The sequence below is a fragment of the Ictalurus furcatus genome, chromosome 3, assembly GCF_023375685.1.
Source record: "Ictalurus furcatus strain D&B chromosome 3, Billie_1.0, whole genome shotgun sequence".
Taxonomy (NCBI): domain Eukaryota; kingdom Metazoa; phylum Chordata; class Actinopteri; order Siluriformes; family Ictaluridae; genus Ictalurus; species Ictalurus furcatus.
In genome coordinates, this window is record NC_071257.1 from 15717977 (window position 1) to 15745494 (window position 27518).

General features: G+C 40.3%; 2 protein-coding genes across 3 annotated transcripts; one reads left to right on the forward strand and one right to left on the reverse strand.

The window, feature by feature from the left end:
- The first annotated feature begins 72 nt into the window (after positions 1 to 72).
- Positions 73 to 11571, forward strand: wdr32 (WD repeat domain 32). The gene is made up of 7 exons (XM_053620993.1): positions 73 to 1569; positions 1650 to 1763; positions 5832 to 6029; positions 6108 to 6310; positions 7167 to 7241; positions 7713 to 7858; positions 10006 to 11571. Exons 1-7 carry the CDS (start codon positions 1148 to 1150, stop codon positions 10375 to 10377), a joined length of 1530 nt encoding a protein of 509 aa, XP_053476968.1. The 5' UTR covers positions 73 to 1147; the 3' UTR covers positions 10378 to 11571.
- A 913-nt stretch (positions 11572 to 12484) lies between these two features.
- Positions 12485 to 27518, reverse strand: cpxm1a (carboxypeptidase X (M14 family), member 1a). 2 transcript variants are annotated; one of them, XM_053620991.1, is made up of 13 exons: positions 27069 to 27518; positions 25114 to 25223; positions 24708 to 24847; positions 22521 to 22605; positions 22254 to 22431; positions 22074 to 22162; positions 21412 to 21535; positions 20692 to 20888; positions 19188 to 19367; positions 14172 to 14466; positions 13917 to 14056; positions 13730 to 13832; positions 12485 to 13617 (listed from the first exon to the last, which is right to left on the reverse strand). In XM_053620991.1, the coding sequence occupies exons 1-13, from the start codon at positions 27328 to 27330 to the stop codon at positions 13307 to 13309; spliced, it is 2214 nt and encodes a 737-aa protein (XP_053476966.1). In that variant the 5' UTR covers positions 27331 to 27518; the 3' UTR covers positions 12485 to 13306. The 2 variants fall into 2 exon arrangements, with proteins under 2 accessions (XP_053476966.1, XP_053476967.1); XM_053620992.1 differs by having other exon boundaries at positions 22281 to 22431; positions 27069 to 27516.

Genomic DNA, 27518 nt, shown 5'->3' on the forward strand with positions numbered 1-27518 from the left:
TTGTATAACTTCCAATTATAAAAATATTTTTGTCTTCTTATTTCAAAACTAATACCATATTAAATTGTATAAAACATTATCCAGTTAGATTTTTTTTTTAATCTACCCTTTGTACCAGGCAACAGTACATGTGAAACTATGATCAGGCTGATCATTATTCATCCATCTGATCAAGTGGAACTGATTCATGAGAACATGGATAGAAAGTGGACAAAGTTTTTTGTGGTGACACTAATAAGTATTTAATTATGTTTACTGGTGATAATGCAGTGTATTGAGGGAGATTTTTACTGTGTCTTTTAGGGGGTATTGGCCACACCTCAGTTTTGATGTGTTGAGCCATAATGGTGAAGTTGGCTGAAAGACTATTGCTTAGCTAGAGTGCTCAAAGTCTTGGTTTCTCCAAACTTCCCAGTCATTGTTTTATAGCATAATGCCTAAAAAAAACCCATCCGTGTAGTACTCTGTGTATTATATTTACATTTTCAGCATTTAGCAGACACCCTTATCCAGAGCGACTTACATAAGTACTTTGTAATCTCTATCAAAACATATATTTATGGTATTTAATAAGAACACCATCAAGTTAAATCCCTGTTAGGGGAGGTTAGTATTGGAATAAAAGAAAATACACGTCAATTTTTAAATAACAAACTAAAGGTGCTTGGTGAACTGGTAAACGTATGCTATTGTTTTCACTAATTCACGTGAGAAGCAGTACACTACTGAACGTTTCTAATTGTGTATTTTCTTTTTAAATTGTGTAAGTCCAAATGCCTGCCTGTCAGAGACCGTGTGCTGTGGTGTGTGAGTTGAAAAACAGTCAAAGTTAAAGACAAAAATCAATGCCTTCATAAATCCCTAAACCTGAGGTTACAAGTGCTGCAGTTATTTTCAACTACGTACAAACGGCGCTCCATCTAAGAAAGGAACCGGAAATACGTCATTTGTTGTCTACGCATACTCGCGTCGGTTCGGTTGTTTGCATTAATGGAGGCTTTTTGGTGTTTGTAGTTTTAGCCTTGGTGCTTGCCTGTCTGGTGCTAACTAATAGCAAGCGGTCGGGCAGTAAAGCAGAGGCCGTGAGTCGGCCGGTCTGTCCGTTTGTTTTGTTCAAGACGGAGCCGCCAAGCGCGACGCTGCCATTATGAGCTCGGACCAACCGAGCGACAGCAGCGACCCAGAGGAAGCTCGGCTCAATCGCGACCCCGACCAGCTGTTCCGAAAGGACGAGAGCGAGGAAGAGGAGGAGGGAAAGGATGTCCGCTCGAGACCGTCGTCTCCCGAGAGTAGGCACGACAATTCCCGAACTCAGGGTAGCTCGCGGCCTGAATCCGCGGCGGACGGCGGAGCTCCGAGCGCCGGCTTCAGGACCTCAAGTGCGCGCGACTCGCTCTTCTCATGGCTGCGGAACCGGAGTGTGCGCAGAGGGCCGTTCGTGGATCCGGTCCGGGATAACTTTAGGACTATGACGCGCCTTTATTCATCCATGAGCCCCGCTACGGACTCGATGAACCTCAGCACGCAAACTCACGGTGCTGTGTTTAATCTGGAGTACTCGCCGGACGGGTAAGAAAGCTTCCGTTCATCTCAGAAACTCGCTGCAGGACAGATGTCTAAACCTGCAGCTGCACTGTGTCTGTGTTTAGGTCGGTGCTGACTGTGGCCTGTGAGCAGACAGAAGTGCTGCTGTTCGACCCCGTTTCATCCAGACACATCAAAACGTTGGTGGAGGCTCATGAGGACTGCGTGAACAACATCAGGTACATCAGCTCCTGCTCATTCATGTGTCTCAAGTGTCCGGATTATATAAAGAAATTGATTTCAATCTCATCACTGAAAGTACCATAGCAGGTTTGAGATGCATTTTAGCCACATATTGCATTTCTCCATGCACATCTGACCATCAAAACCCCTCCAGAAAGTTAATGTAGCCATATCTTGCATTGAACAGTTAGAAAAGAGCTATACTGGGATTAGCATGAAGACCTGAAGTGGCATTAGGATGCACAGAATATACAAGGTGCATGTACTGACCATGTGGGAACAGAGTTTGATTCCCTGTTAAGAGTGTTTAGCTGAAATAATAAGTGTGTACACAAGGATGCGTACACCGGGTATTAGTCATAACATTAAAGCCACCTGCCTAATATTGTGTAGATCCCCTTTGTACCACCAAAACAGCTCTGTTCTGTCGAGGCATGGACTCCACAAGACCTGTTGTGGTATCTGGCACCAAGACGTTAGCAGTAGATTCTTTAAGTCCTGTAAATTACGGGGTAGGACCTTGTTTGTCCAGCTCGTCCTACAGACGCTCGTTTGGATTGAGATCTGGGAAATTTGGAGGCCAAGTCTACACCTTGAACTCTATCATGTTCCTCAAACCAAACACTTTCTGTTGAAAGAGGATACTGCCATTACATTTACATTTAGGGCATTTGGCAGATGCCCTTATCCAGAGCGACTTACATTTATCTTATTTTATACAACTGAGCAGTTGAGGGTTAAGGGCCTTGCCCAAGGGCCCAACAGTGGTAGCTTGACAGTGCTGGGGCTTGAACTCCTGACCTTCTGATCAGTAACCCAGAGTATTTAACCACTGCCCCATTAGGGAATACCGTTGCTATGAAGGGGTGTACAACAATGTTTAGATAGGTGGTACATGTCAAAGTAACATCAGCATGAATGGCAGAACCCAAGGATTCCCAGCAGAACATTGCCCAGAGCATCACACTTCCTCCACCGGCTTGCCTCATTTCTATAGTGCATCCTGGTGCCATGTCTTCCCCAGGGAAGTGACACACACGCACCTGGCCGTCGACATGATGTAAAAGAAAATGTGATTCATCAGACAAGGCCACCTTCTTCCATTGCTCCATGGTTCAGTTCTGATGCAGATTATTGGTGCTTTCATTGGTGGACCGGGGTCAGCATGGGCACGCTGGCTAGTCTTTGGCTACACAGCAAGCTGCAATGCACTGTGTGTTCTTAGACCTTTCTGTCATAGCCAGCATTAACCTTTTCAGCAATTTGTTCTGCAGTAGCTCTTCTGTGTGATCGGACCAGACGGGCTAGCCTTTGCTCCCCACACGCATTAATGAGCTTAAGTCGCCCATGATCCTGTCACCGATTCACTGGTTGTCCTTTCTTGGACTAACCACCCCTTGATAGGTGCTATTGTAAGGGGACACTCAATGTTATTCACTTCACCTGTCAGTGGATTTAATGTTATTACTGATCAGTGTGTTTTATAACTTAGGAGTGCACCACTGATCCACTCAGGTACTATGTCAACATAAGACACAACATTTCTGGTGTAGACATTATGAACAGTGACACAATTGTTCTTCTCTTTCTCTGATGCACTTACTCAAAACATGACGGGACGTACTTTTATAGGAAAATAATCAATAATGTGGTGGTTTGTTGCAGACTGATGCAAAGAGGAGGGCTGTTTCAACACCATAGTTGACAATTTTCTAATACTAGCACATCTTAAAGTATTTTATTCCTCTTATACCACAGCACTTATAGCTTATGGTTGTGTTTAATGTTGTGGAACATACGCAAAACAAGTTGGTTCCTGATATAAAGTTAAGTTGTAACAGTGCCAAACAGTGTTCCTCTAAAATTTATAAGACTAAAACGCAGCTTGTCATGTTGGCAAGAAGTCGCAAAGTTCTTTGTCCTAAAGACACGGCTCTACGGTAACGATTTTTTTTAGGAGCACTTGTGCTCGTAATTACAAAGATTTAGGAGCACGGTTGAAATTTAGTTTTTTTATTCTTTAACGTGCCACAATATAATGCACAAGTAGGCATGAGAAAACTTGAGCTTGTCAATTATGATAGAATTTAGGAACATAGTGTGAGCCATGAGAAATTAATTTACCTTCTGATAAACTAAATGTAGTAATTTCAGTTCATTTTACAGACTGTATGCAAAAAACAACAACCATTAACTTGTTCCACTTTGTAAACAAATACAATAAACCTCAATGTTCAACTACTCCTCTTAAATATATTTAATGCTACACTATTAGCCATTTTCCAAATTCTCCAGAGCCAATTCTCGAACCGCTCTGTGTATATTGTGTATATATCTGAATAATCTCATATAGGATGTGATTGGGTGAGTTCATTTACCCGCCAGATGCAAAGCGCTTTAGTTTAATGGTGTTCATTAGAGATGCTCCGATCAGGATTTTTACAGCCGATACCGATTTCTTGTCATCTTGATCAACTGATACCGATTCAGATACCAATCTTTATTTTTGTTTAAGCCTTAATCAGGAGGTCTGTCATAAACAGTTAAATGTAAGCTCTCTACTCATGGTCACTGTTAATTGAATTAAAATAATAGCAATGAGAAATACTGTTGGTTAATTGATAAATAAACGAGCATAAAATATTTATTTTTAAATATCTTAAACAATGAAGAGTCCTAATTAAAAGTAGACTAATATAAAAATGATCCATATTAGGAAAAAGAAGGCTAATAGCCTACTAAGATATTCAAATTGATATTAAATGCAACCCATAGTAATTAAACATTCATTTCTCATTTTATGAATTTATTATAGTATCTATTTTTTTATATTAAATTATTTATTTATAACTAAGACAATTTTCTGTCTTTACTTTTCATTAGTTTTTTTGTTTATCAGTTCCTTTTAGATCGTTTCCCTCACTAGTGTTGCCATGTCTACTGATAATATTGTGTTTTTCGTGAGATTAAATCAAAACATGAAAACTGGAGTTGACATTTCTAGTGATATCTGGCAACCGTGAGTTTAAATTAAGTGAATGCATTGTCTATTAGAGTTGGTGAAGGGAGAGAGGCAGCGTACTGCATGTTTACAGACTGAACAGTTGCTACTCTTGATTACGATTATTCTTCATTATATTTAATGAAGAAGTTTGAATTGCACCCTAGCGTTAGCATTATTATTAATTTACTGGTGCCCGACGCCGCTGTGGCTACACAAGTAGGTCACAGTCGCAGGTTCAGGTCATTTTGCCTGATCAATAAAAGATGGCGGTTTGTGAGATCGGTAAGTTGTGAAAAGCAGATGATGTAGGCCTACAGTGTTATTCTTGTCCTCATAATGGCTTCTTTGCAATTTGCAACTGTTCGGTCGACCGAGGTGACGAAAAGCAGTTCAAAAGTAACTGTTGCGCATTTTGGACTTCCTGTAGTTTTTATTCCGATTGTATTATACAACTTCGAACAGGTCACTCGCCTCGGTGCGAGTCGCACAAAGTATTTTTCAGTCGCAAATGCGAGTGAAATGGTCACACTGTAGAGCCCTGAAAGACGTGTTGGCAAGATTTTGGTGTTACAGATTTTCCTCCGACTGTTACAAAGACCCTGGTTCTTCCAAAAAAAAATTAAACAAACTTCTCACAGAAAATGTCTCCATATCATCAATTACCCATTTTTAAATCTGTATATGTGAAGCATCTGCCATACAATTCCCTGTATAAATTGTTCCTATAAAAATGATAATGTATTAGATCGAACACATTAATATGAACATGTGACTTGCCTTGTAGCTGAATTACTGAGTCATGCTATTATAGAAAATGAATCAACACCTTCTGACCAATCAGAATTGAGAATTTAACAGCACTGTGGTAAACATTATGACAGATGCTTATGTATTAAACCTTTTTGCGATATAATGAAGAGGATCATCTGTGCTTGAAAATGTCATTTTAAGTTAAACTCTAGTCTGTGTTCACAGGTAGAGCTTATATTATTAGTAATGCCACTGTATAACCTAGGTGTGTAAATTCTGGTTACAAACCGATTCTCTGATCATTCTGCAGGTTTCTGGATAACCGGTTGTTTGCCACCTGTTCTGATGACACCACCATTGCACTGTGGGACTTGAGAAAGCTGAACTCAAAGGTGTGTTCGTTGCACGGCCATGCTAGCTGGGTGAAGAATATCGAGTATGACACACACACTCGCTTGCTTGTTACATCTGGCTTTGATGGAAATGTCATCACCTGGGACACCAACAGGTTTGTGCTTATAGAATCTCGTACCATCTTGTGTACAGCATGTGTTTAATGGGATCTAACTGGGGTGTATGCTTGCAGGTTCACAGAAGATGGCTGTCCCCATAAGAAGTTCTTTCACACACGCTACCTGATGCGGATGCGTCTAACTCCAGATTGCAGTAAGATGCTCATCTCCACCTCCTCTGGTTACCTGCTTATCTTGCATGACCTTGACCTCACTCAGAGCCTAGAAGTCGGAAGCTATCGCATTCTACGGGCCCGACGCGCCCCACTCAGCACAGGTATGCATGTAAAGCGCTTTACACATATTCTATTTGCAAAAGAAAGGTTTTCAATCAAAGCATTTGTAGAAGATTTGCACCGCACAGACACTGACACGGAGCAGCAGAATAAAAAAACGTGTAATTGTAAGAAGCAGGAGTTTAACTTTTCAATTAAAATCTGTTAAAATTGTTTAAATCTTTAAATGTTTATAAAAAAAAATTTTTTATCCGAGTTCAGTCAAGGTCAGTGATTTTGATTGCAGAGTATGCATGTTTTTGAATCTATTTACCCAACTTTACATGTTGGGTAAATATGGCCAAAAGTTTGTGGACACCGGACTGTCACATCCATATGTACGTCTTCCTTAAACTCTTGTCACAAAGTTGGAAGCATATAATTGTATTGGATGTTCCAGTTCCCCTTCACTTGAACTAAGGAGCCCAAGCATGTTCCAGCGTGACAATCCCCCTATGCACAAAGAGAGGTCCATGGTTTTCCAAGGTTGGAGTGGAAGATCTCGAGTGGTCTGTACAGAACCCTGACCTCAACCCCACTGAACACCTTTTAGAATGCAGACTGAGCCCCAGACCTCCTCACCTGACCTCCGTGTCTGACCTCACTAATGCTTTTGTAGCTGAATGAGCAAATCCTCACAGCTGTGCTCCAAAATCTAGTGGAAAGCCTTCCAAGAAGAGTGGAAATTATTATAACAGCAAATGGAGGACTACATCTGGAATGGGATGTTCAGAAAAAAACATGTGGGTGTCATGGTCAGGTGTCCACAAACCTTTAGTCATATAGTGTATTTGTGGCACAAAGAAATGCATTCTTTTGTTGATTGAGATTGTGAATTGTTGGTTTCCCCCCTTCCAGAAGGTTCTTCAACAGGCTCCAGGACGTCAGGCTCTCGCCATGGCAACGACAGCAAAGCCCATCCTCATAGAGAAGGTCAGTTGATTTTTTTATTTTTCACCCCATTTTCTCACAATTTTGAATTTTCATGCTCTCCCCATCATGATAGATACTGACCGGGGAGGGTGAAGGCTAGTATATGCTTTATCTAAGACACATGAAGCCAGCAGCCATATTGAATTGCTGCTCATGTTATGTCAATGGGCAGCTGAACAAACTACATGAGCTCACAGACACCCACAATTGGCTAGTGTCGCTCTTATTGACCGAGGATAGAGTATTGCCATCCCTCTGACCCAATTTGATTGTTTTGGCCACTGTGGCATCATTGGGGTTTGGACTCTCCGTCTCCCAACTGTTTGCACCATTTGGGAGCTTAACTTGAACGTTTTTGATCAAATATAGCATAGTTGTTTCAAAGAATTTAGAGCGAACCATTTTATAGTGTTTTTTTTTTTTTTTTTCTGCTGTACTGAACGGTGTGTGGTGGTGTTATTTTTTTTCCAGGTTTGTCTCCTAGGAACAGTCTGGAGGTTTTGACCCCAGAGATCCCGGGTGAGAGGGACCGGGGGAATTGCATCACTTCACTGCAGCTGCACCCCAAAGGCTGGGCCACACTCCTGCGCTGCTCCAGCAACATGGATGACCAGGAGGTCAGGAGCAAACTATAACAGTATTGTAGAGAGGGGAAAAAACAAGTTGTTGCTTTAAGTGATGTCAAGTATAATCATCTAATTTATATATAAATATATTGGACAGAATCTCATGGTCCCAGAGCTGTAGACAACATCTAAGTGAAGTGAAGGTAGGCTTACACTCCAATCAGCAGGTCGCTTAAATCACTGGTCGCTCTCAGCCGTTCCTGTCTGGGGGCCTTTGCTGGCTGGGCATTGAGTGCCCAGCTAGTGCAGGGGTTGTAATTACATGCATAATCTTCCTTTCTGTGTGGATCAATTAGTTATAGGTCACTTAGAATAAAAAGAAGAGCGTATTCAGAAGCTAAATAAAAACCAGGCTGTTTGTGTAATAGGCTATTTGGTGAAAAATATCTGCTGGGGATGTAAAGTTAACTACTTTACAATCTGTTACTGTCTGTTAATGCACTAATTAAACTCACCCAGAGTTACTCCTGTAGTTTTAGAGAAGTTTCTCTAAACAGCATTTTACATGCCTGTGTATTTGAAGCAGTACATTGATCAATTTCTCTTCCATCTCCTCTAGGAACGAATCTAGTAGGAATAAAAAAAAAAAAAAGAGAGGTGCAAAATAAAAACAAAAAACACTGCTGAACTTTGTGCCCCATTTCACACCTATAAACGGTAGCTTTGCTCCTGTTACTGTAAATCACCTAGACAAGGGCTCCAGATGTGGACCAAAATATTTCAGCAGACTCAACCTGAATACTGTGAAAAATATTGTAGTCCATGATCTCTTAGTGCTTCCGTGGTTTAGAGTCTGTGAATTAAGGCCCGTTTTTTCCCATATGCTTTTTCATCTGGGCATTATTTATTTATTTATTTATTAATTTCTTGTTTTCTCATGATCACGACTTAATTTTCTTGTGATCTTGACCATACAGAATTTTGTGGAGTAAGTTTATTTATTTATTTATTTGTGATTGTTGCGGCCAAAAATGTTTATATTTGCTGTGGCTTTTTTCAAATTTTGCGGCGTTTGACTTTTTTTTTTTTTTTTTTGCCGAAAGCTACTTGAATTGGCGAAATTGCTTTCGCAGTGATGTTTGTTGATAATGAATAAATGAGACCTTTTAGCTGTACTCATGTTCAACACACGTGAATGAATGTGTCTTGGCCCAAATCTACGGAAAATCTGCTGTAATTTTGAAAAATTGCAAGCTCCTGCAAATATTGCAGAGTTTTCTTGATTTTTCATTCACTTCTGCAATCGCAAAATCTTCGAGGGACTGTCAAAATTTGTATAGTCATGATCTGAACATAACAAGATAGTTGTTTTATCATGATATTGACATAAAAGTTTTCTCGTGATCACAACGTTTTTTTTTGTGTATTCGACATAACATGTTTTTAAATGTTCTGTGGGCAGCAAAAGCTTAGCGCAATCCCACAGCATCATGGAAGAACTGATTCGTTTTTACTTTGATCAGGGACTCACTCAAGCTGAAATGGCTCCTATGTCCGTCAGCGATCGACAACGTCCACGGTAGTCTCTGACAGTTGAGAAGGGGACACCCCTCTCTCTTAATAAATGGCCTTAATAAAGTCCATTTCTACAGTACGCAATTATTACCTTTATGATTCATACGTGCATGCAACTCCAGTCCCATTCGCAAGACGCGAGATTTTCTCGTGATAAAATTACGTTGTGAGAAAACCACTTGGAGATCACGAGATAATTAAAGTCGTAATCACGAAAGCAAGAAAGAAAAAAATAATAATGCACGGCCTCTTATGGCTTCCGTACTAAACAGAAACCAGATCTGTAACAGGTTCTTTGTTGCAGCTTATCAAATCTAATGCATTTATGTAGATAGTTAAACTGAAGGCAGCTCATTGGACCTCAGACTAGCTTCCAGGTTAAAGACATTAAGTGAGAAAGGGGATGTGAGAAACCAGATGGGGAAGTCAGGAGCCAGAATGTCTTCTTTCTAGTCGTACATAAATCATTAGTGGATAAGCATTCAAAGGTAACCGTTGTTACCATTCAGTCATGCCTTTTTATGCAAGGAATTCTATGTAACACTTGATCTAGAGCATAAGTGTGCAAAGCTGAACAAGACTGATTTACAAACTGTGTGATCACTCTGCTTCTCTCTCTGCAGTGGACGTGTGTGTACGAGTTTCAGGAGGGAGCTCCTCCTCGGCTGCCAGTCTCGCCTCGCGGCTCTCTGCGGCTCACGCACTACATCGAGGAGGCCAACGTGGGCCGCGGCTACATCAAGGAGCTGTGCTTCAGCCCGGACGGTCGCCTTATCTGCTCTCCGTATGGTTACGGCGTGCGTCTGCTGGCCTTCGACGAGCACTGTGCGGAGCTAGAGGAGTGTGTGCCTGAGCGGACGGCGCTGCTGCGTGAAGTTCGCTCAATCTACTCTCACAGTGACGTGGTGCTCACCTCCAAGTTCTCGCCCACACACTGTCAGCTGGCCTCAGGCTGCCTCAGCGGACGTGTAGCACTCTACCAACCCCACTTTTAACACACTCAAACACACAGATTTCTGGCAGGTTGACCCTTCGAGGGGTTCATGTTCACAGTGTCACGGTGTGAGTGCAAGTTTGTGTAAATGATTTGAGTGTTTTTACCGCAGTTTGTTTTGTGTTCTTTAAACTGTGTAATGTCTCCCGTTTTTGAATGTACATGTGCAGTAATGAGACAAATAGCCATTAAATGGTCTTCAGAGTGCATGCCTCTGATTTGGGGGCGGGGGTGCATGCAGAGTGCTGGATTGTGCTCATGGTGTGGTAGTAAGACTGCAGGGTTTCTTTTGCAGTCTTTTTTCCTTTGCATATGACCTCTCTGGTGTCAAAGCCTGACCTGCATGTCTAATGCTAACCTCCCTCTACAACAGTGTCTTTAACATGTAAAGTTGCACTGAATGTAAGCAGTACAAACTGTTTTTGTTGTAATGGATGGAGCTTTCAGCTTTTTGCCAAATGTTTTTATTTGTATTATTTTTTTATTTTATTTTTTTTTAAGCAGCAGTGTTCACGCAGCTCCGAAATGAGTGGTCATTCGTGTGATTGTGTCTTACATTTGAAAGGCAACTTGCCTCCTGAGACACTAAATTAAGACAGTTTTTATGATATTGGGGGGGTTGATCTGTAGATAGTTGAAGCAGTACATTTGTGTGAGTGTGTTTCAAAGTATGTGCATCTGCTGGTAGATAATGTAAGTGCAGACGATGATTTTTGTGTGAGTGAGAATAGATAGTGAGTAGAGACTATTATACTAGAATTCCTCTCTGTCTTCTTACACACCAACACTCCCAGATGGAACAAGCTCTGTCAGCATTGCTGTCTATACCTCAAATTCGTGCTGTCTCAGAAGTACGCGCACACTCGCCGTTCGCGATTCTGAAGCTGAGCCATCATGTTCTAGGAATTGCAGACACAGAGGACTATGGGAAATGACGCTATTACTGCGTCAAAGTCTTACACTTATGTTGGAACAGCATAACGTACACTGTCTTTATTTTAGCCTCCAAATTAAATGGAACTGAGGAGGATTTGGTTCTTCTGCAATGTTTAGATTCCATAACTAAAACATCTGGAATGGGGGAATGGAGGAAGAGGGTCACAGAGAGCATGGCATTCCTGCGCTTAGCTGTGCTCCACTAAGCCACAGAGTCATGATAGTGGTACAAAACAATAAAGTTTTTGTCACTCTTTGCCTAGAGCATTTTGCCTGAATGTGGGGATAACATACTGTAATTCAGAATGATTAAATTCTATTTCTATATTAAATATGATTATAATGTGTTTGCCAAAATAAATGTTAGGGTTATCCACAAAATAACTGCATCCAGCTGGAACATCTTTGACTGGGAGGCAATTATAATAATTCTGTTTATTTTACTAAATCCTGTCATGATATTCCATGAAGACCCAACACCTGGTTTATCTTAACAGTTAATAAGAAACTCCTCTATATGATTAAAGTGGGTTTTTGAGCAGGGACAACCGTATACTTTACCCCGTCTCTGTTATTTTGTTTTGGTTATATCCAGTGCCTTATTGGTTTATTAGTTCTTTGGGCAGCTGCAAACCAAATCATCTGCATCAAGACCTCAGTGTTGAACAACTCGTGCATATCAGTTCAAGAATAAAAGCAATCCAACGCAAATACAGGAAATGCTGAGCATTACAGCTGACCCCTGGGAAGCGGCATGAGCTGGGGTTTGACCTGAAGAACGTTCCTCCCAGTCGGATTTTCTGGTGCTCTGATATGAACCCCAAATGGATATAAGAAAACATTTAATGTGAATAATCAGTACAGAAAGATACCGGTCTTGCTGTTTAATGTAACATTGCCACCTCACAGCTCCTGTGTCCCAAGTTTGATCCTGAACTCTGGTTCGGTATCTGTGCAGATTTTTGAATGTTCTCCCCATGTTTGTGTGGGTTTCCTCCAGGTTCTTCAGCTTCCTCCCATCTCCCAATAGCATGCAGATGAGTGTTTGATTATGTGTGTGAATAGTAAATGCTCTGCACTTATATAGCGCTTTTATCCAAAGCCCTTTACACTGTGTCTCGTTCACCCATTCACACACACACACTCACACACCAATGCTAGCAGAGCTGCCATACAAGGTGCTAACTTGCCATTGGGAGCAACCTGAGGTTCAGCGTCTTGCCCAAGGACACTTCGGCATGTGGACACTCCACATGTGGAGTCATGTGGGCTGGGAATCGAACCACCAACCCTACAATTAGCGGACGACCCGCTCTACCACCTGAACCACAGCCGCCCTGTGCATGGTGCCCGGCCATGGACTGGTGTCCCATCCTCGGTGTATTCCCACCTCATGCCCGGTGTTCTCTGGATCCACCAGAACTTGTCTTTTCAACAGTGCATTTTGACATTGTTGATTTCAGATAAAACTATTGCAACTGATACCATGTTGCGATGATTAAAGTAAGTTCCATCATGCAAAATTTCCTACAAGATTATTTATTTCTTTTTAATTAAAATGTAGAATAAGAAAAAGGTCTAAATTGTTACATGTTGCCGATGCAAAATTACTATGGGTGTAGAAAACCAGCTACACCCTACTATTTTCACTGGTGTGTTCTCCACATTTGCATTCATTATAAAAACATTCAGTGTGTAAAAGCTGCTCCCAGGTACACTTTATGCGCAGAGCAGAGATGGGCTAATTTAATAGTGAACACCACACCCTTTTCAAGGAATAAAATACTTGGGTTCCTTTTACCCAGTTTTAAAGTTCAAATTTAAACAGACTGGCCCTTGATTTTAGAGGCCAGAATGAATAGTGCATCATGTTGGGAAAGGTAAGATACTTGCTTACACACTTCTTCTTTCCATCTATCGAAGCCTCCTCACATTCTGATTCTGTAAGCAGGGATTGGCTCGCTTCTGTGTTTTGTGATTTTACAGCATGCCATTCACTTTGTCTTGACTTTGGCATGCCGCTGCTGCTGCTCACGCCGGCGGTTCAGAATCTTCGTGCTGACTCTGAGTTTACGCATTCTCAAGGCTCTGATGCGGAGATGCTCATCCCGGGGGATCTTCCCACCTTTGGCCAGGATCTGCTTGATGCGCTCTTGTGGTGTTCTCGTAAGGTTGAAGTCGCAGATGGTGGCCTGTGGTTCTGAGCCGACAGTGCAGTGACGCATAGCAGGAAAGTAGCCCTCCGCCCACACAATCACTTTATACTCACCAGGGTTCAACAGGCGCCAGTAATCACCATCAGTAGCTAAATAGAGCAAGGAAACATCATGTTTCTAATCATGTCGAGAGCTGATTAGATTAGACATATTCTCCAATATGTTCAATAACAGAACAATTGAAATATGTAATATGCATACCTGATCTAATGTCATGGTCCAGGTCTTCAACTTTAACAATAGCATTTGCAATACCAAGTTTAGTGTCTTTATCCCTGACCACACCTTTTATGCCTCTGTGCACCTGAAAGAGCCAGTGCATGTGTCAGTAGTACAGTATGGAACAGTGGTCTAAGTGCAATGCGTGAGAGGACAAAAAGAAACTGACCTGCTCTATATAGAGCAGAAGAGACTCCTTGTTATTCTCCCATTCAACAGGAAGCTCACTGGCATGAGGGAATTTATCACACGACAACTCTACAGTTATCTCAAAGCAATTCGTGTGCAAGTAGCTGAAGTCATTCATGCCTGCAAACACAGGGACATTAAACTGGGATGATAAATGATGAACGCTGTGGTAGATTGTTATAATGTAATATTAAGTGAATAAACAAAACTTTAGTCGATGTGTGTGTTTCCTTACTTCCTGGGACAGTGTGCCAGTCGGCTCCATTGATAATATTGTTATAACGCTGGAAGTCCTCAAAATGACACATTCTGCGGTCAGGGTTGGCCATCACCAGATTGGTGGAGGCATAAACAGCTGCCAGCCAGCGGAAGAAGTCGTTATCTGCAGTAGGTGTGTCCTGACGGGGGATCCAGTCTCGCGTGCAGTCGAACGGGTAAGTGACCACCAGCTCTCCTCCATGCAGGTTAGCGCTCAGAACAAACGGAATGTCCTGCATCCAACTTATCACTGCTCGTGTCTCTGGAGCAACCTTACACACAGTGATGCAGGGTAGAAAAAGGCATCCCATAATGAAAATAATATATTAAACATGTAACTGCTAAAGGAAGAGCAAGCAAGAAGAAGTTGGTAAGTGTTATCAGTAAAGTGTGCATAGATAAATATTTGGGAAAATGTTAAACTATGAACATTTGGCAAGGCTTAAGTCACAATCAAAATCTTGATAACAAAAAAAACAAAACAAAAAAAAACGCTTGATACATTCACTAAAACAACATTGCTGAACCAAAAAAAAACCTCACTGTAATTATTACTCTATTTATCATACCTCAACAAAGCGATTGTGTGTGCTACTCCTTGCTGTGTTACTCTCTCTGAAGTTATTTTTGTGGGAGGCCTCAGCACAGGGCGGTTCAGAAAGGAAGTGCTCACATTCTTTAAAGATCTGTGTGACCCTGACTCCCCAGTGTATGTTTGTGGTGTGCAGGCTTGTTTGTATTCCAGGGGTTTAGTGCACTCAAAAACCGAAATCACTGCAGATAATTTTTCAAATCCTCAACTTAATTTATTGCTGGATACAAATGGAGCAACGCAATATGAGTGCTTTTCTTTTTTTTTTTTCAATAAATAACAGACTGGTATTACTGTTTTTATTTTAATTCTTGAACAATTAAAAGTCCTTTAAACCAGAAAAGAATCAACTGTGCATTAAATGAAAAAAAAAAAAGAGAGAAAAGATTCCAGTTGCATGCGCTGCCTCATCTAATGACAAAGTTAAAGTAAATTAAAGCAATTGCTTGGAGCCAAGTGGAGATTGCTGAGTGCAAATGAGGTTCGGTTGCTTAGATTTATGAAAAGATGCAACCACCAATATGAACATGTTGTCTATACGACCGAAGAGCAGAGCTTATGAAAATGTAAATTATAAGCAAGGCATATCAGAAGTAATGCACCTGCACTGATGTTGGAGGAACGGTACAACAAAAGGCATGGCATTAATAATCTGCCAGTGCAGGTAATTCATTTTAATCCACAATGTATACAAGGTCAAAACAATATTGAGTAGAGCCTTAAAAGTCCTGTCTCATTATGTTTTGTGCTATTTTTTGCTATAGCTTATCAATGTATAGTTACAATATGAAATCTTCACTTTCAAATAACTTTTTTTTTTTTGTTTAAATCTCATGCTAGGATTGTATTTACCAAATCCATCTGTTGGTTTAAAGGAACTTGTACATGTAAAAACTAAGTGAACAATAATTTGCATTGGTTAAATCAAGTGAGTAAATAGTCATGTGTATAAATAACTGGGAACATAACTGACCAATCAAAGGAGAGATCATATAAAGGAGTAAGACCTGTCAGTTTGGTGTTACCCATATAAGTAATGCAAAACACACCATGCCAAGAGGAAAGGAGATCTCACAGACATCAGGAAGAGGGTAGTGAAAGCATATCAGTCATCAGAAGGCTATAAAACCATCTTGAAAAGGTTTGAGCTCCATCAGTCCACTGGGAGGCGATTTACAAATGGAGAGCATTTAACATGACAACAGTGCTTAGAAACGGACGCTCTTCCAAACATATAACCCAGAGCTACAAGAAAAATAATAAATCAGGTAAAAGCCATTCCAAACATAACATCTAGAGATTTGCAGACCTCCCTCGGGTAAAATGTGCATGCTTCATCGATAAGAACAACACTGAATGGAAATGGCATTTAATGGAGGGTTGCCAGGAAGAAGCCTCTGCTTCTTTGGCAGAACCAAACTGCCTTCATTTTGCCAGAGAACATCTGGACAAACTCAAAAGTTTGTGCAAGTCCATTCTCTGGACAAACGGGTCCAAAATTGACCTGATCAAAATTGATCAAAATGATAGTGACTACCACCGAAAGAACCTTATCCCAACAGTAAGGCATGCTGGGAATTTCTAGATCTGTAGCTGCTTTTACTCATTTGGACCAGGACAACTTCACATCATTAAAGGAACCATAAATTCTAAGGTAGGCCCTGCGATGGAATGGTACCCTGTCCAGGGGGCCCCAAGCTCACTAGGATAGGCTCCAGGTTTCCCTGCGAACCAGTAAGGATAAGCGGTGCAGAAAATGGATGAATGGATGGATGGATGAGTTCTAAGGTGTACCAGGAGATTCCTGAATAGAAATCAGTTAAGAAGCTAAAACTGGGCTGAAAGTAGGTCATCCAACAACCCAAAGCATTCAGGCAACTCAGGAGAAAAAAGATTTAGATTTTGGATTGGCCAAGTCAAAGTCCTGATTGGAATCCGAATAAGATGCTGTGGTAGGAACTGAAGCAGCAGAAGATAAAAATCCCTCGACAGATACAGTGAGGGAAAAAAGTATTTGATCCCCTGCTGATTTTGTACGTTTGCCCACTGACAAAGAAATGACCATTCTATAATTTTAATGGTAGATTTATTTGAACAGTGAGAGACAGAATAACAACAAAAAAAAATCCAGAAAAACACGTCAAAAATGTTATAAATTGATTTGCATTTTAATGAGGGAAATATGTATTTGACCCCTCTGCAAAACATGACTTAGCACTTGGTGGCAAAACCCTTGTTGGCAATCACAGAGGTCAGACGTTTCTTGTAGTTGGCCACCAGGTTTGCACACATCTCAGGAGGGATTTTGTCCCACTCCTCTTTGCAGATCTTCTCCAAGTCATTAAGGTTTCGAGGCTGACGTTTGGCAACTCGAACCTTCAGCTCCCTCCACAGATTTTCTATGGGATTAAGGTCTGGAGACTGGCTAGGCCACTCCAGGACCTTAATGTGCTTCTTCTTGAGCCACTCCTTTGTTGCCTTGGCCGTGTGTTTTGGGTCATTGTCATGCTGGAATACCCATCCACGACCCATTTTCAATGCCCTGGCTGAGGGAAGGAGGTTCTCACCCAAGATTTGACGGTACATGGCCCCGTCCATCGTCCCTTTGATGCGGTGAAGTTGTCCTGTCCCCTTAGCAGAAAAACACCCCCAAAGCGTAATGTTTCCACCTCCATGTTTGATGGTGGGGATGGTGTTCTTGGGGTCATAGGCAGCATTCCTCCTCCTCCAAACACGGCGAGTTGAGTTGATGCCAAAGAGCTCCATTTTGGTCTCGTCTGACCACAACACTTTCACCCAGTTGTCCTCTGAATCATTCAGATGTTCACTGGCAAACTTCAGACGGGCATGTATATGTGCTTTCTTGAGCAGGGGGACCTTGCGGGCGCTGCAGGATTTCAGTCCTTCACGGTGTACTGTGTTACCAATTGTTTTCTTGGTGACTATGGTCCCAGCTGCCTTGAGATCATTGACAAGATCCTCCCGTGTAGTTCTGGGCTGATTCCTCACTGTTCTCATGATCACTGCAACTCCACGAGGTGAGATCTTGCATGGAGCCCCTGGCCGAGGGAGATTGACAGTTCTTTTGTGTTTCTTCCATTTGCGAATAATCGCACCAACTGTTGTCACCTTCTCACCAAGCTGCTTGGCAATGGTCTTGTAGCCCATTCCAGACTTGTGTAGGTCTACAATCTTGTCCCTGCTCTTTGATCTTGGCCATGGTGGAGAGTTTGGAATCTGATTGATTGATTGCTTCTGTGGACAGGTGTCTTTTATACAGGTAACAAGCTGAGATTAGGAGCACTCCCTTTAAGAGTGTGCTCCTAATCTCAGCTCGTTACCTGTATAAAAGACACCTGGGAGCCAGAAATCTTTCTGATTGAGAGGGGGTCAAATACTTATTTCCCTCATTAAAATGCAAATCAATTTATAACATTTTTGACATGCGTTTTTCTGGATTTTCTTGTTGTTACTCTGTCTCTCACTGTTCAAATAAATCTACCATTAAAATTATAGACTGATCATTTCTTTGTCAGTGGGCAAACGTACAAAATCAGCAGGGGATCAAATACTTTTTTCCCCTCACTGTATCAGATCTAGACTGATTAGTGTATAGGAGATGTTTACTCCAACTTACTGTTGCTAACGAAGGTGCCACAAGCTATTGACTGAATGGGTTCAGATATTTTTGCACACATGAAATCTGACTTTTTGTTTCATTAACCACTTCTGTTAAACAAAAAAATGAAAATCTATTCTGCATAACAGATCACATCATAAGAGATCTACTGAGTGTCAAACTAAATTATATACCAGATAATTGTTTGGCTATTTATTAAATCAAATCTATATGGTAGCTTTTACATTATCTGCCTAGGCCATTTATGTGAAGTTTAAATGACCAGGTATGATGACTCGGACTTTACTGCTTTACTTGGCTGCAAAACTATTATTTTAATCTCACCTTGCTCCTCTAGGTGGAGCAGCTCAGTGCTCCAGTAAAAAAATGCATAAATGTTCTTGTTCATCTATATTTTGTGAACCAGACTTTAAAAGATCAATATACCTGATTTGAGCTTTTTTACTGCATTACCATGAGAAATTTCTTTGTTAATTAATTCAATCTAGTAATTAAATCTAGTGATGTTAAATCACTGACTAAATGATATTGTAGGTCAATAGTCAGGTGTGAAATAGTCATGGGCATATACCCATTTTTGTACTACTTATCTTAAATAGTTTGAATATATTTTAAAATAAGACAAACAATAAAAAAGGGACAAACAGGTATAAAAACGGACAAAATTTTAAATACTCAATCAGACATCTGGACAAACCCAGATATATTATTCTTGCTGTACCGTATATAACTCAGAAATGACAGTTTAATGTTATACATACCATTGCTTGAGTTGTGGTGTAGTACTCTGGCATGGGGATGTAATGGTTGCTGACTTTCTTTTTGTCTGTTGCCAGGTCCTGAGCATCCCACATGAGGTTGTTGAGGTCTGGAAAGTTATGGTTCATGTCAATGCCCTCATAGCTGTAGCGACCTAAAGCCCAACCAGAAAGCTCAGACCCCTGAGACACAGAAACACACACCACACATTACAGTGGAACTGTAGTTCTGAAACGAGCATGAGATCCTCAGATAAAAAGAAATCCTCAGATCGGCCGATGCTGATAACCGATACCGATAGCTCTGCCTTTTATACCTTCATTTAAATTAATAATAATTAATTCCACAATTCTGAAAGAAATGCAAATAAAAACTTTATTCTCTCCACTTCAACAAGTTGTTTCACAGTAACTGGTCTCATAAACAGAACACATTACTCTAACATTAACACATGAACTAAATTCTGAAGATTAAAGTAAGATTTCTTAACTTATTGAATTTTATTAATTCATATTAACAGAATTAATTGACTTAATTCTAAAAAACCTTGATGCCGAAACTCTTCACTGCTGCTCACTTCTGGTGTAAAATTTTAGCAATGCAGAGATTACAGAGCTTACAAACTGCAGTTTTGTCATCATTCCACACAAGAGACATCTTCTTTACAAAACTGACATGTTTTCCCGCCCTCTTTTCATTGACAGGATATAATCAGCCCTGATCATCGGATATTTTTAAATTATCGGCCGATACAGATTATCGGCCAATACATCAGTGCATCTCTACTAGTTATGCTTCCTTCTAGCTATGATTTTGATAGATTAGTGGTCCAATTAAACTAGTCTGGTCAGTCCATTCATTCAGGATTTAATCTCTACAGAATCAGTTCTAGTTTCAACATAACTGAGTTAATGCTTATAACTACTATATGACTGTATTCATGCATGAATTCATAAGACTCACGGCGTAGTTAAGGTTAGTTCTTCATTAGTTTGTTATTAGTACTTGCCTTAACTCATCATTAGTTCATATTAATTCAGGTATTAGTGCATGAGTATTTATGAACTGTTATTGTGAAGTGTTTAACCGAACAGTGTAATGACAGAAGTTAGCCAAAGGAAGTTCTGGGACATTAAACTGGGCCATAGAGAGTTTTCCCTCCACTAACACACCAAATGCAGACAATGAATGCCTTGATTTAATCCGAATTGTTAAAGATTTGGCAGTGAAAGTAAATTTACCAGTCCAACACAATTTTGTGGCAAGGGCTGACACACTGAATAATAATAATAATAATAATAATAATAATAATAATAATAATAATATAGGACATTTCAAATGATGTACAAACCTTGAAATAATGCCACAATGCCTTGATAGCATAAGTAACGGTATACCATTTTTCCTGATCATGCTATCCTGTCCTACTCGAGTACTATCAAATGTCAAGAAATATTTGTTAATGTACTGCAGAACACAATTCCATCACTGTCATTAGATTGTTACCTTCTCATATGCTGCCTCGTATCCATCAGGGTTGAAGGATGGTAAAAGGTGAATACGCGTGTCTTTCACCAGCCGAACTATCCGCTGATTGCCTCGTTTGTACTCGTGGCAGAGGTACTGCATAAGGTTCAACACCAGTTCCCGACCCAAAGCCTCATTTCCATGCATTCCAGCAACGTAGCGGAACTCTGGCTCTCCTACATGTATTACACAATGAAAGGATCAGCAACTTGGAAATGTTCTCGACTGTGATCTGAAACTATCAAACATTTCGGGTACGGCTTAAAAATGTTCTGTTCTCTCAGAGTGAAGAAAGATTCTCCTGTTTCCTAAAGAACATCCAGAGTCTTCACTAGCTCATATCGATAATAAAAAAACAGATGTTTACAAAAATGTATCACACGCAAGCACTATGCATGACTAAATAATCTGGCTCAAAAGTACATCATGTGTTGATATCTGTATTTTCTCAAAGAGACGCAAGGAATAGGCCTCTCTCTTATATAAACACTATAATCTTAGTGCTGGTTACATAGGAATGCGTGTGTGGTCTGTTACAAGAGCTGTTAGATTTGCCACTACGCTGCAGTATAATGTAGCACAGCTCAGTAACAATTCAAATCAAATTACCCATAACATCAAATGAAGTATATTAAAATCATCTGTATATTGCAGCAATTTACATTTTGAAGTAAGCTGTCAAATCTCAGTATCACTCACCCAGTTCGTGTTTTCCAGGGTTGTCTGAAATCTCCATGACATAAAGTTTAAGTCCAGTGTAACTCTTCCCAATAGTGTAGATGCGTGTAATATCAGGACACTCCTCATTCACTGCCTTTAGTAACTATACAGAGAACAATAACAGTAACTAAATGTACAGTAACTATACGGAGAACAATAACTAACTAAATGTACAGTAACTATATGGAGAACAATAACAGTAAATGTACAGTAACTATACAGAGAACAATAACAGTAACAAAATGTACAGTAACTATACGGAGATCTCAGTTCACTGGTGTGAAAGTATTTTTAAGTAAGTAAGTATGTAAGTAAGTCAATTTTATTTATATATCACATTTAACACACAGCAAAGCTGACCAAAGTGCTGAAGAGAATAAGAAAAGGTCAAATGGAAAACAGAAAAAAACCAAATAGAGACAGACAATAGACAATAGTAAAAATGAGATTATAACACCTGGAAGAAGAGATATGCTTTCAACCCCCTTTTTTTTAATAAAAGAAGATCTTAAGAATCTGCTGGATGAATGTGGTGTAAGAAGTATTTTTTAAGCTTTTCAATATATCAAGCTCCAAATAAATAAGGGAATTCAAAATGCATATACAGTAAGGAAGACCATATAGGAAAGAAACACTCTTACCTTTCTCATTTCAACATAATTATGGTGTCTAAAGTCTAACTTGTCGGTAGAACCCCTTGCTGATTCCCAGGTGTATTGGTTGTTAGGATCTACGCGCACACACACACACACACACACACACACACAAATATAGGAGTTGCTAAAATGTATGGATATTACTGTTAAATAATAATTCTTCACCATTGCTGTGTTGGTGTAAAATTGAACCTGGCATAGGGCAGCCCAGGATTTCAGCTCTAAGGCAGATAGTGCCATTGCTGAACCAGCTCTGTGGGTTGATGCGAATGTACTGGGCCACTGTGGGTTCAGTGAGCAGAGCCAGAACAGGAGTCTCCTGGTTCTGATTCCCGACAAACACCTATACATAGATATACATGAAATAACAGGCTGGTAGAACAACATCTGTGCTATTAATTATAGACGCAGTTTTCATAATCCTCAACTCACTGCTTCTTGTGATCCATTCATGCAGGGCTGCCACGTCACAGAGTCATTACTGAACTGCACCTTATACTGTGTGACCCAGTGCAAGCTGCACACACACACACACACACACACGCGCACACACACACACACACACACACACACACACACGTATATATACACACACGCACTACCAGTCAAACATTTTAGAACACCTCAATTTTTCATTTTTTTATGGAAATTTATGCAATGTAACGTCTCAATGTACTCTGAAATTAAAGCATAGAACAAAAAGACAATTGGAGATAAAAAAAAAAAAATCATGGAATTGTTTTGTTGAACGAAATTTTATCTAAATTTAAGACTCATCAAAAGTAGCCACCTTTTGCAGCTATAACAGCCAAGCACATTCGTGGCATTCTTTCTACAATGGAAATTAAATATTGTTGGGAAAGTTCTTCCCAACACTGTTGTAGAAGTTCCCACAAATGTGTTGCACTTGTAGGTTGCTTTGCTTTCACCCTTCTGTCCAGTTCGTCCCAAAACCAACTCAGTGGGGTTTAAGTCTGGAGACTGTGCTGGCCATTCCATGATTTGAAGCCTACCATCTTGTTTTTTTCTTCTAAGGTAGTTCTGACACAGCCTGGAGGTATGTTTTGGGTCATTATCTTGCTGTAGGATGAACCCCTGACCAACTAGGCGTATACCAGAGGGTATTGCATGTCGCTGATTCAGGGTGCCACTCACTCTGTGGAAGTCGCTGACTCTGTATCCAGCAAAAGAGCCCCAGACCATCACACTTCCTCCTCAATGTTTGACAGTTAGTGTCACACGCAGAGGAACCATCTTTTTGCCTACTCGACGACGTACAAAAACCCTGCGTGATGAACAAACGATTAAAAATTTTGATTCACCGGGCCATAAGACCTTCTTCCAGTCTTCAGTAGTCCACTGGCAGTGCTTCATGGCCCAGGCAAGCCTCTTTTTCTTATTTTGTCATCTTAGCAATGGCTTTCTTACTGCCACTCGACCTTTCAAACCTGCAGCTCGAAGTCTTATCTTCACAGTTGAAACTGAGACTTGCTTACTTCGACCAGTGTTAAGCTGTGCTTGAAGCTGTTGTCCTGTGAACTGCCAATTACGCAAGCTGTTGATTCTCAAAAACCTGTCTTCTGATTCTGTTGTGGCTTTGGGTCTGCCAGACCTCTTCCTATCAGAGTTTCCTCCAGTTTACAAGTGCCATTTGATGGTATATGAAACTGTACTCAATGACACCTTGGCTTTCTTTGCAATGTCTCTAAAGGAAAGACCTACACGTTTAAGGATTATAATGATCTGTCTGTCTTCCTTTGTTAATTACCTTTTTTCTTGCCATTATGAGAGCAATATACTACTTCCTGCAATACACCACTGTCCAAATACTGCTTAAGAGGGTGTGGTAACACAGTATGTTCCAACACTGCTTTTATACAGACAGTGAGTCTGTAAGTAATCAACAAAAGTTGGGGAAATTATAGGAAATGTTAGCATCAACTTTCAAGGCTTCATTTACTTCAATTTCTGCAAAACAGCTGTAAGTTGTTAACCAATTACTTGTTACCTGAAAAAGGTAAAATTGTTTAACCTCAGGCAGTTCACCGCTTACCATTGTACCATTTCAGGTCATTCATGGACTTGAACTGCTTAAATTTCAATAAAAACTGGAAAAATGGGGGTGTTCTAAAACTTTTGATCGGTAGTGTAGATCGACAGGTAGACAAAAATGTATACAAGGTACAACACAAATAATTAAACTTGAGATATACAGACACTGATCTATTACTGAGTATTAGTAATAGTGCAGATATTGGCTTAAAGTGCTGGATTGGTATGGATTCAGATTTGACATATATATTACCAGCTGATTCAGTGATGTATTTTATGCTGTGAACACATGTGCTGTTGATTGACATGACACACGTGAGCACAGAAAAAAAAACCTGGCTTAAAGCACCCTCTCCAGCACCCACTCACGTAACTCAGCCAAATAATCCTTTGCCTCGGTTATTAAAAGGATAACGATATCATTACTGAGCAGTAGACAATACTCAGAGCGCTGATATTAGTATAAAATGAATAATAGAAAACGACATTAAACAATAAGCCTTATCTGGCAGGCAATCTGGAAGAGAATTTGTCTTGTGCTGAAATAAATAAAAAGTTCACACTGACCTCCAGATGGAGCTTCTTCCCTGCAGAATGACCCCAGTGAAGAGTGTTGGCCTGAGAGCATCCAACATCAACCACTGCTCTTTATCCTCCATCCCAGCACACCATGCTCCATCGTACTCATCTCCGTCCTCTAGACCTGACTGTAAACCAGTTATACTCATTTACCTCCTATTACTATATATTAACATGCTTCAGCATCATAGATGATCACCAGACTACAGACACTTCATGCAGTGTCATACACAGCACTTTTGAAACAAAAAAAAGGAAACATTACATAGTGTGGTGCATTGATTTTACAATGAGGTCAGTACTCTGTGCTGAATACACAAGTCTGCTAATAGATTATTAATTTTCCAAAATCCCCATTACAATAAAAAAATACACTTATAGAATGTTGGCTGACCTGTATGTTGAGGCGTCCTCGGTGGGGGCCTAACCCACTGCTCAGTGATGTCGAAGCTTGTAGCTGGTAATCAGACACTCTCAGAGACTCCAAACCCACTGGTGGACAGTCTGTAGGGGGGGAGACAGAGCAAAAGCAGACATGTAGAAAGGCAGAGAATGGGAGTAAAGAGTGAGCCGTCGAGGGAGAAATAGACAAACATTTAGTCATTAGCTGGAAGAAGAGTTACAGAAAACTTACTTACAAAGACAACAGAAGGGTTTCAATCTCTAATCTAGAAATGATGAAATGTTATTAATAAAATTGGTTTGAATATTTTTATCTAAAACACAGTTAACATAGATTTGAGTGATTTGGTCAGGAGAGACTTATTAAACATACACTCTCTGAATGTGGAAGGATTTTTCTTGACTATGTGCTTTGACTCATGACTTGACTCATGTAATTTGGTGTCAGACATGTTAGATGTCAGCAAACTAAAAAGTACTTTGGAATGATAAATGATGAGCTGAAAATTATATAGTAACATATTTCCAGATTCCAGTACCTTAAAGTAGTTTACCATATGTTTTTGAAACCATATAATATGTGACAAAATATTTCATACTGCAAATCTTATATACAGTACACCACAACTCTACATGTTTTTAACACACGATAACCCATCTATTCAACACCCCTCCAACAACTTACTGCATGTGTGGAATTACAGTCAAGTCCAGAACAGAACTGGTATTTTACTGGTGTAAAACTGTGAATAAAATGACTTCTCAACAGCCATGTGTTGTTTTGTTTTGAACATTTTTGCTTATAGAGTGGAAAGAAGATCCGCTTCCTATTGCGCATGTACCTACTGCACAACATCGGTATGGTGTGGTATTGTGTAACATGCACACAAGTCCTTTAATCATTACAGACTGTTACATGTAACAATTTGTGTCTGTACTTTTATGAAAACCTACTTATAAATGGTGTGAATGCAGGCAAGATGATATCACTGGTCCTTTCTGTGGAAAAGTCTCTTTACATCCGTTGAGTTCTCCAACACTTGACACTGTTAAAATTTTCTGTACAACTTGCAGGGAAGCTTTGGCAAGACAGGTACAATGAAATAAACATTTCTCAGAAAACAAGTGATTCACAAGCGTGATTGTTTGTCTGGCAAAACATATCTTGTCTCTAAATCACACAAGAAACAGTACATTCTCCAAAGACAAAGTCTTAAATATTTTATATTATATATATATATATATATATATATATATATATATATATATATATATATATAGTGCTTAATAATCTGCAAACACTATATAATCAGCCTCCAAGTTTTACACTAGTCATTTGTTCACAGATTTCTAGTCTGTACCAAACAACAGATGAATAATCCAGTGTAAATCCATCCATACATCCATTTTCCATACCACTTAACCTACATAAGGTCGTGGGGAGCCTGGAGCCTATCCCAGGTTTCTCAGGGCACAAGGTGGGAGACACCCTGGACGGGATGCCAACCCGTCTCAGGACACAATCGCATACACACACACACACCCATTCACACACAACATTTTAGAGAGCCAATCAGCCTACAACACATGTCTTCAGACTGGGGTAGGAAACTGGAGTACCCAGAGGAAACCCCTGAAGCATGGGAGAACATGGAAGCGTCATGCACACTGGGCAGAGGCTGGAATCGAACCCCCAACAATGAAGGAGCGAGCCAAATGTACTGACCACTAAGCCACCATGCATTTGGATTAATTAGCCTATATACTGTAGGACATTCTCCTACATCAAGGCTTCACCATACTGTTCAAGCTCAGTGCATATCACACACTTACAATATGCATCAACCGAAGAACAATACAACATGCAATTCATACTTTATGGTGAAGTCCTACTCTCCATCCTATCCCCAGAACCTAAAAAAAAAGTTATTAAAGTTTTTCACTCACCAGGTTTAGTAATGTATCCTGTGTCCGACTTTTCCTTCTGCACATCAGAGATTTTTTGCTCCTTATCCCCCACAGCTGGAGTCCTGGTGGCGCGCTCCAGTTCAATGCCATTATTTTTACTGTCAGTACGAGGAGTTGTTAAAAAGAATTCCTTATCATTAAAAGTCACATTGCTTTGTACGGTCTCGTTCTGAAAGGACGTAACGAGTCCAAAATACAGCAGCACTGTTGCCACATTCACGCGCACACCTCGGCCGAGCATTGTGCCTCTGCAACAATGTTTTTGGCTCCCACAAGAACTTTAAATCCACAAGACCGTAGAAGACAAGCGCGGTAACATAATACAACTGTTACCGTAAAGTGTATAGTAGCCGAAGTGATAAATAGCCAACCCTTTATTTACTGGGTTTGATTTCGATTTATTCACCGCAATCATGTAGTGCATAGCTC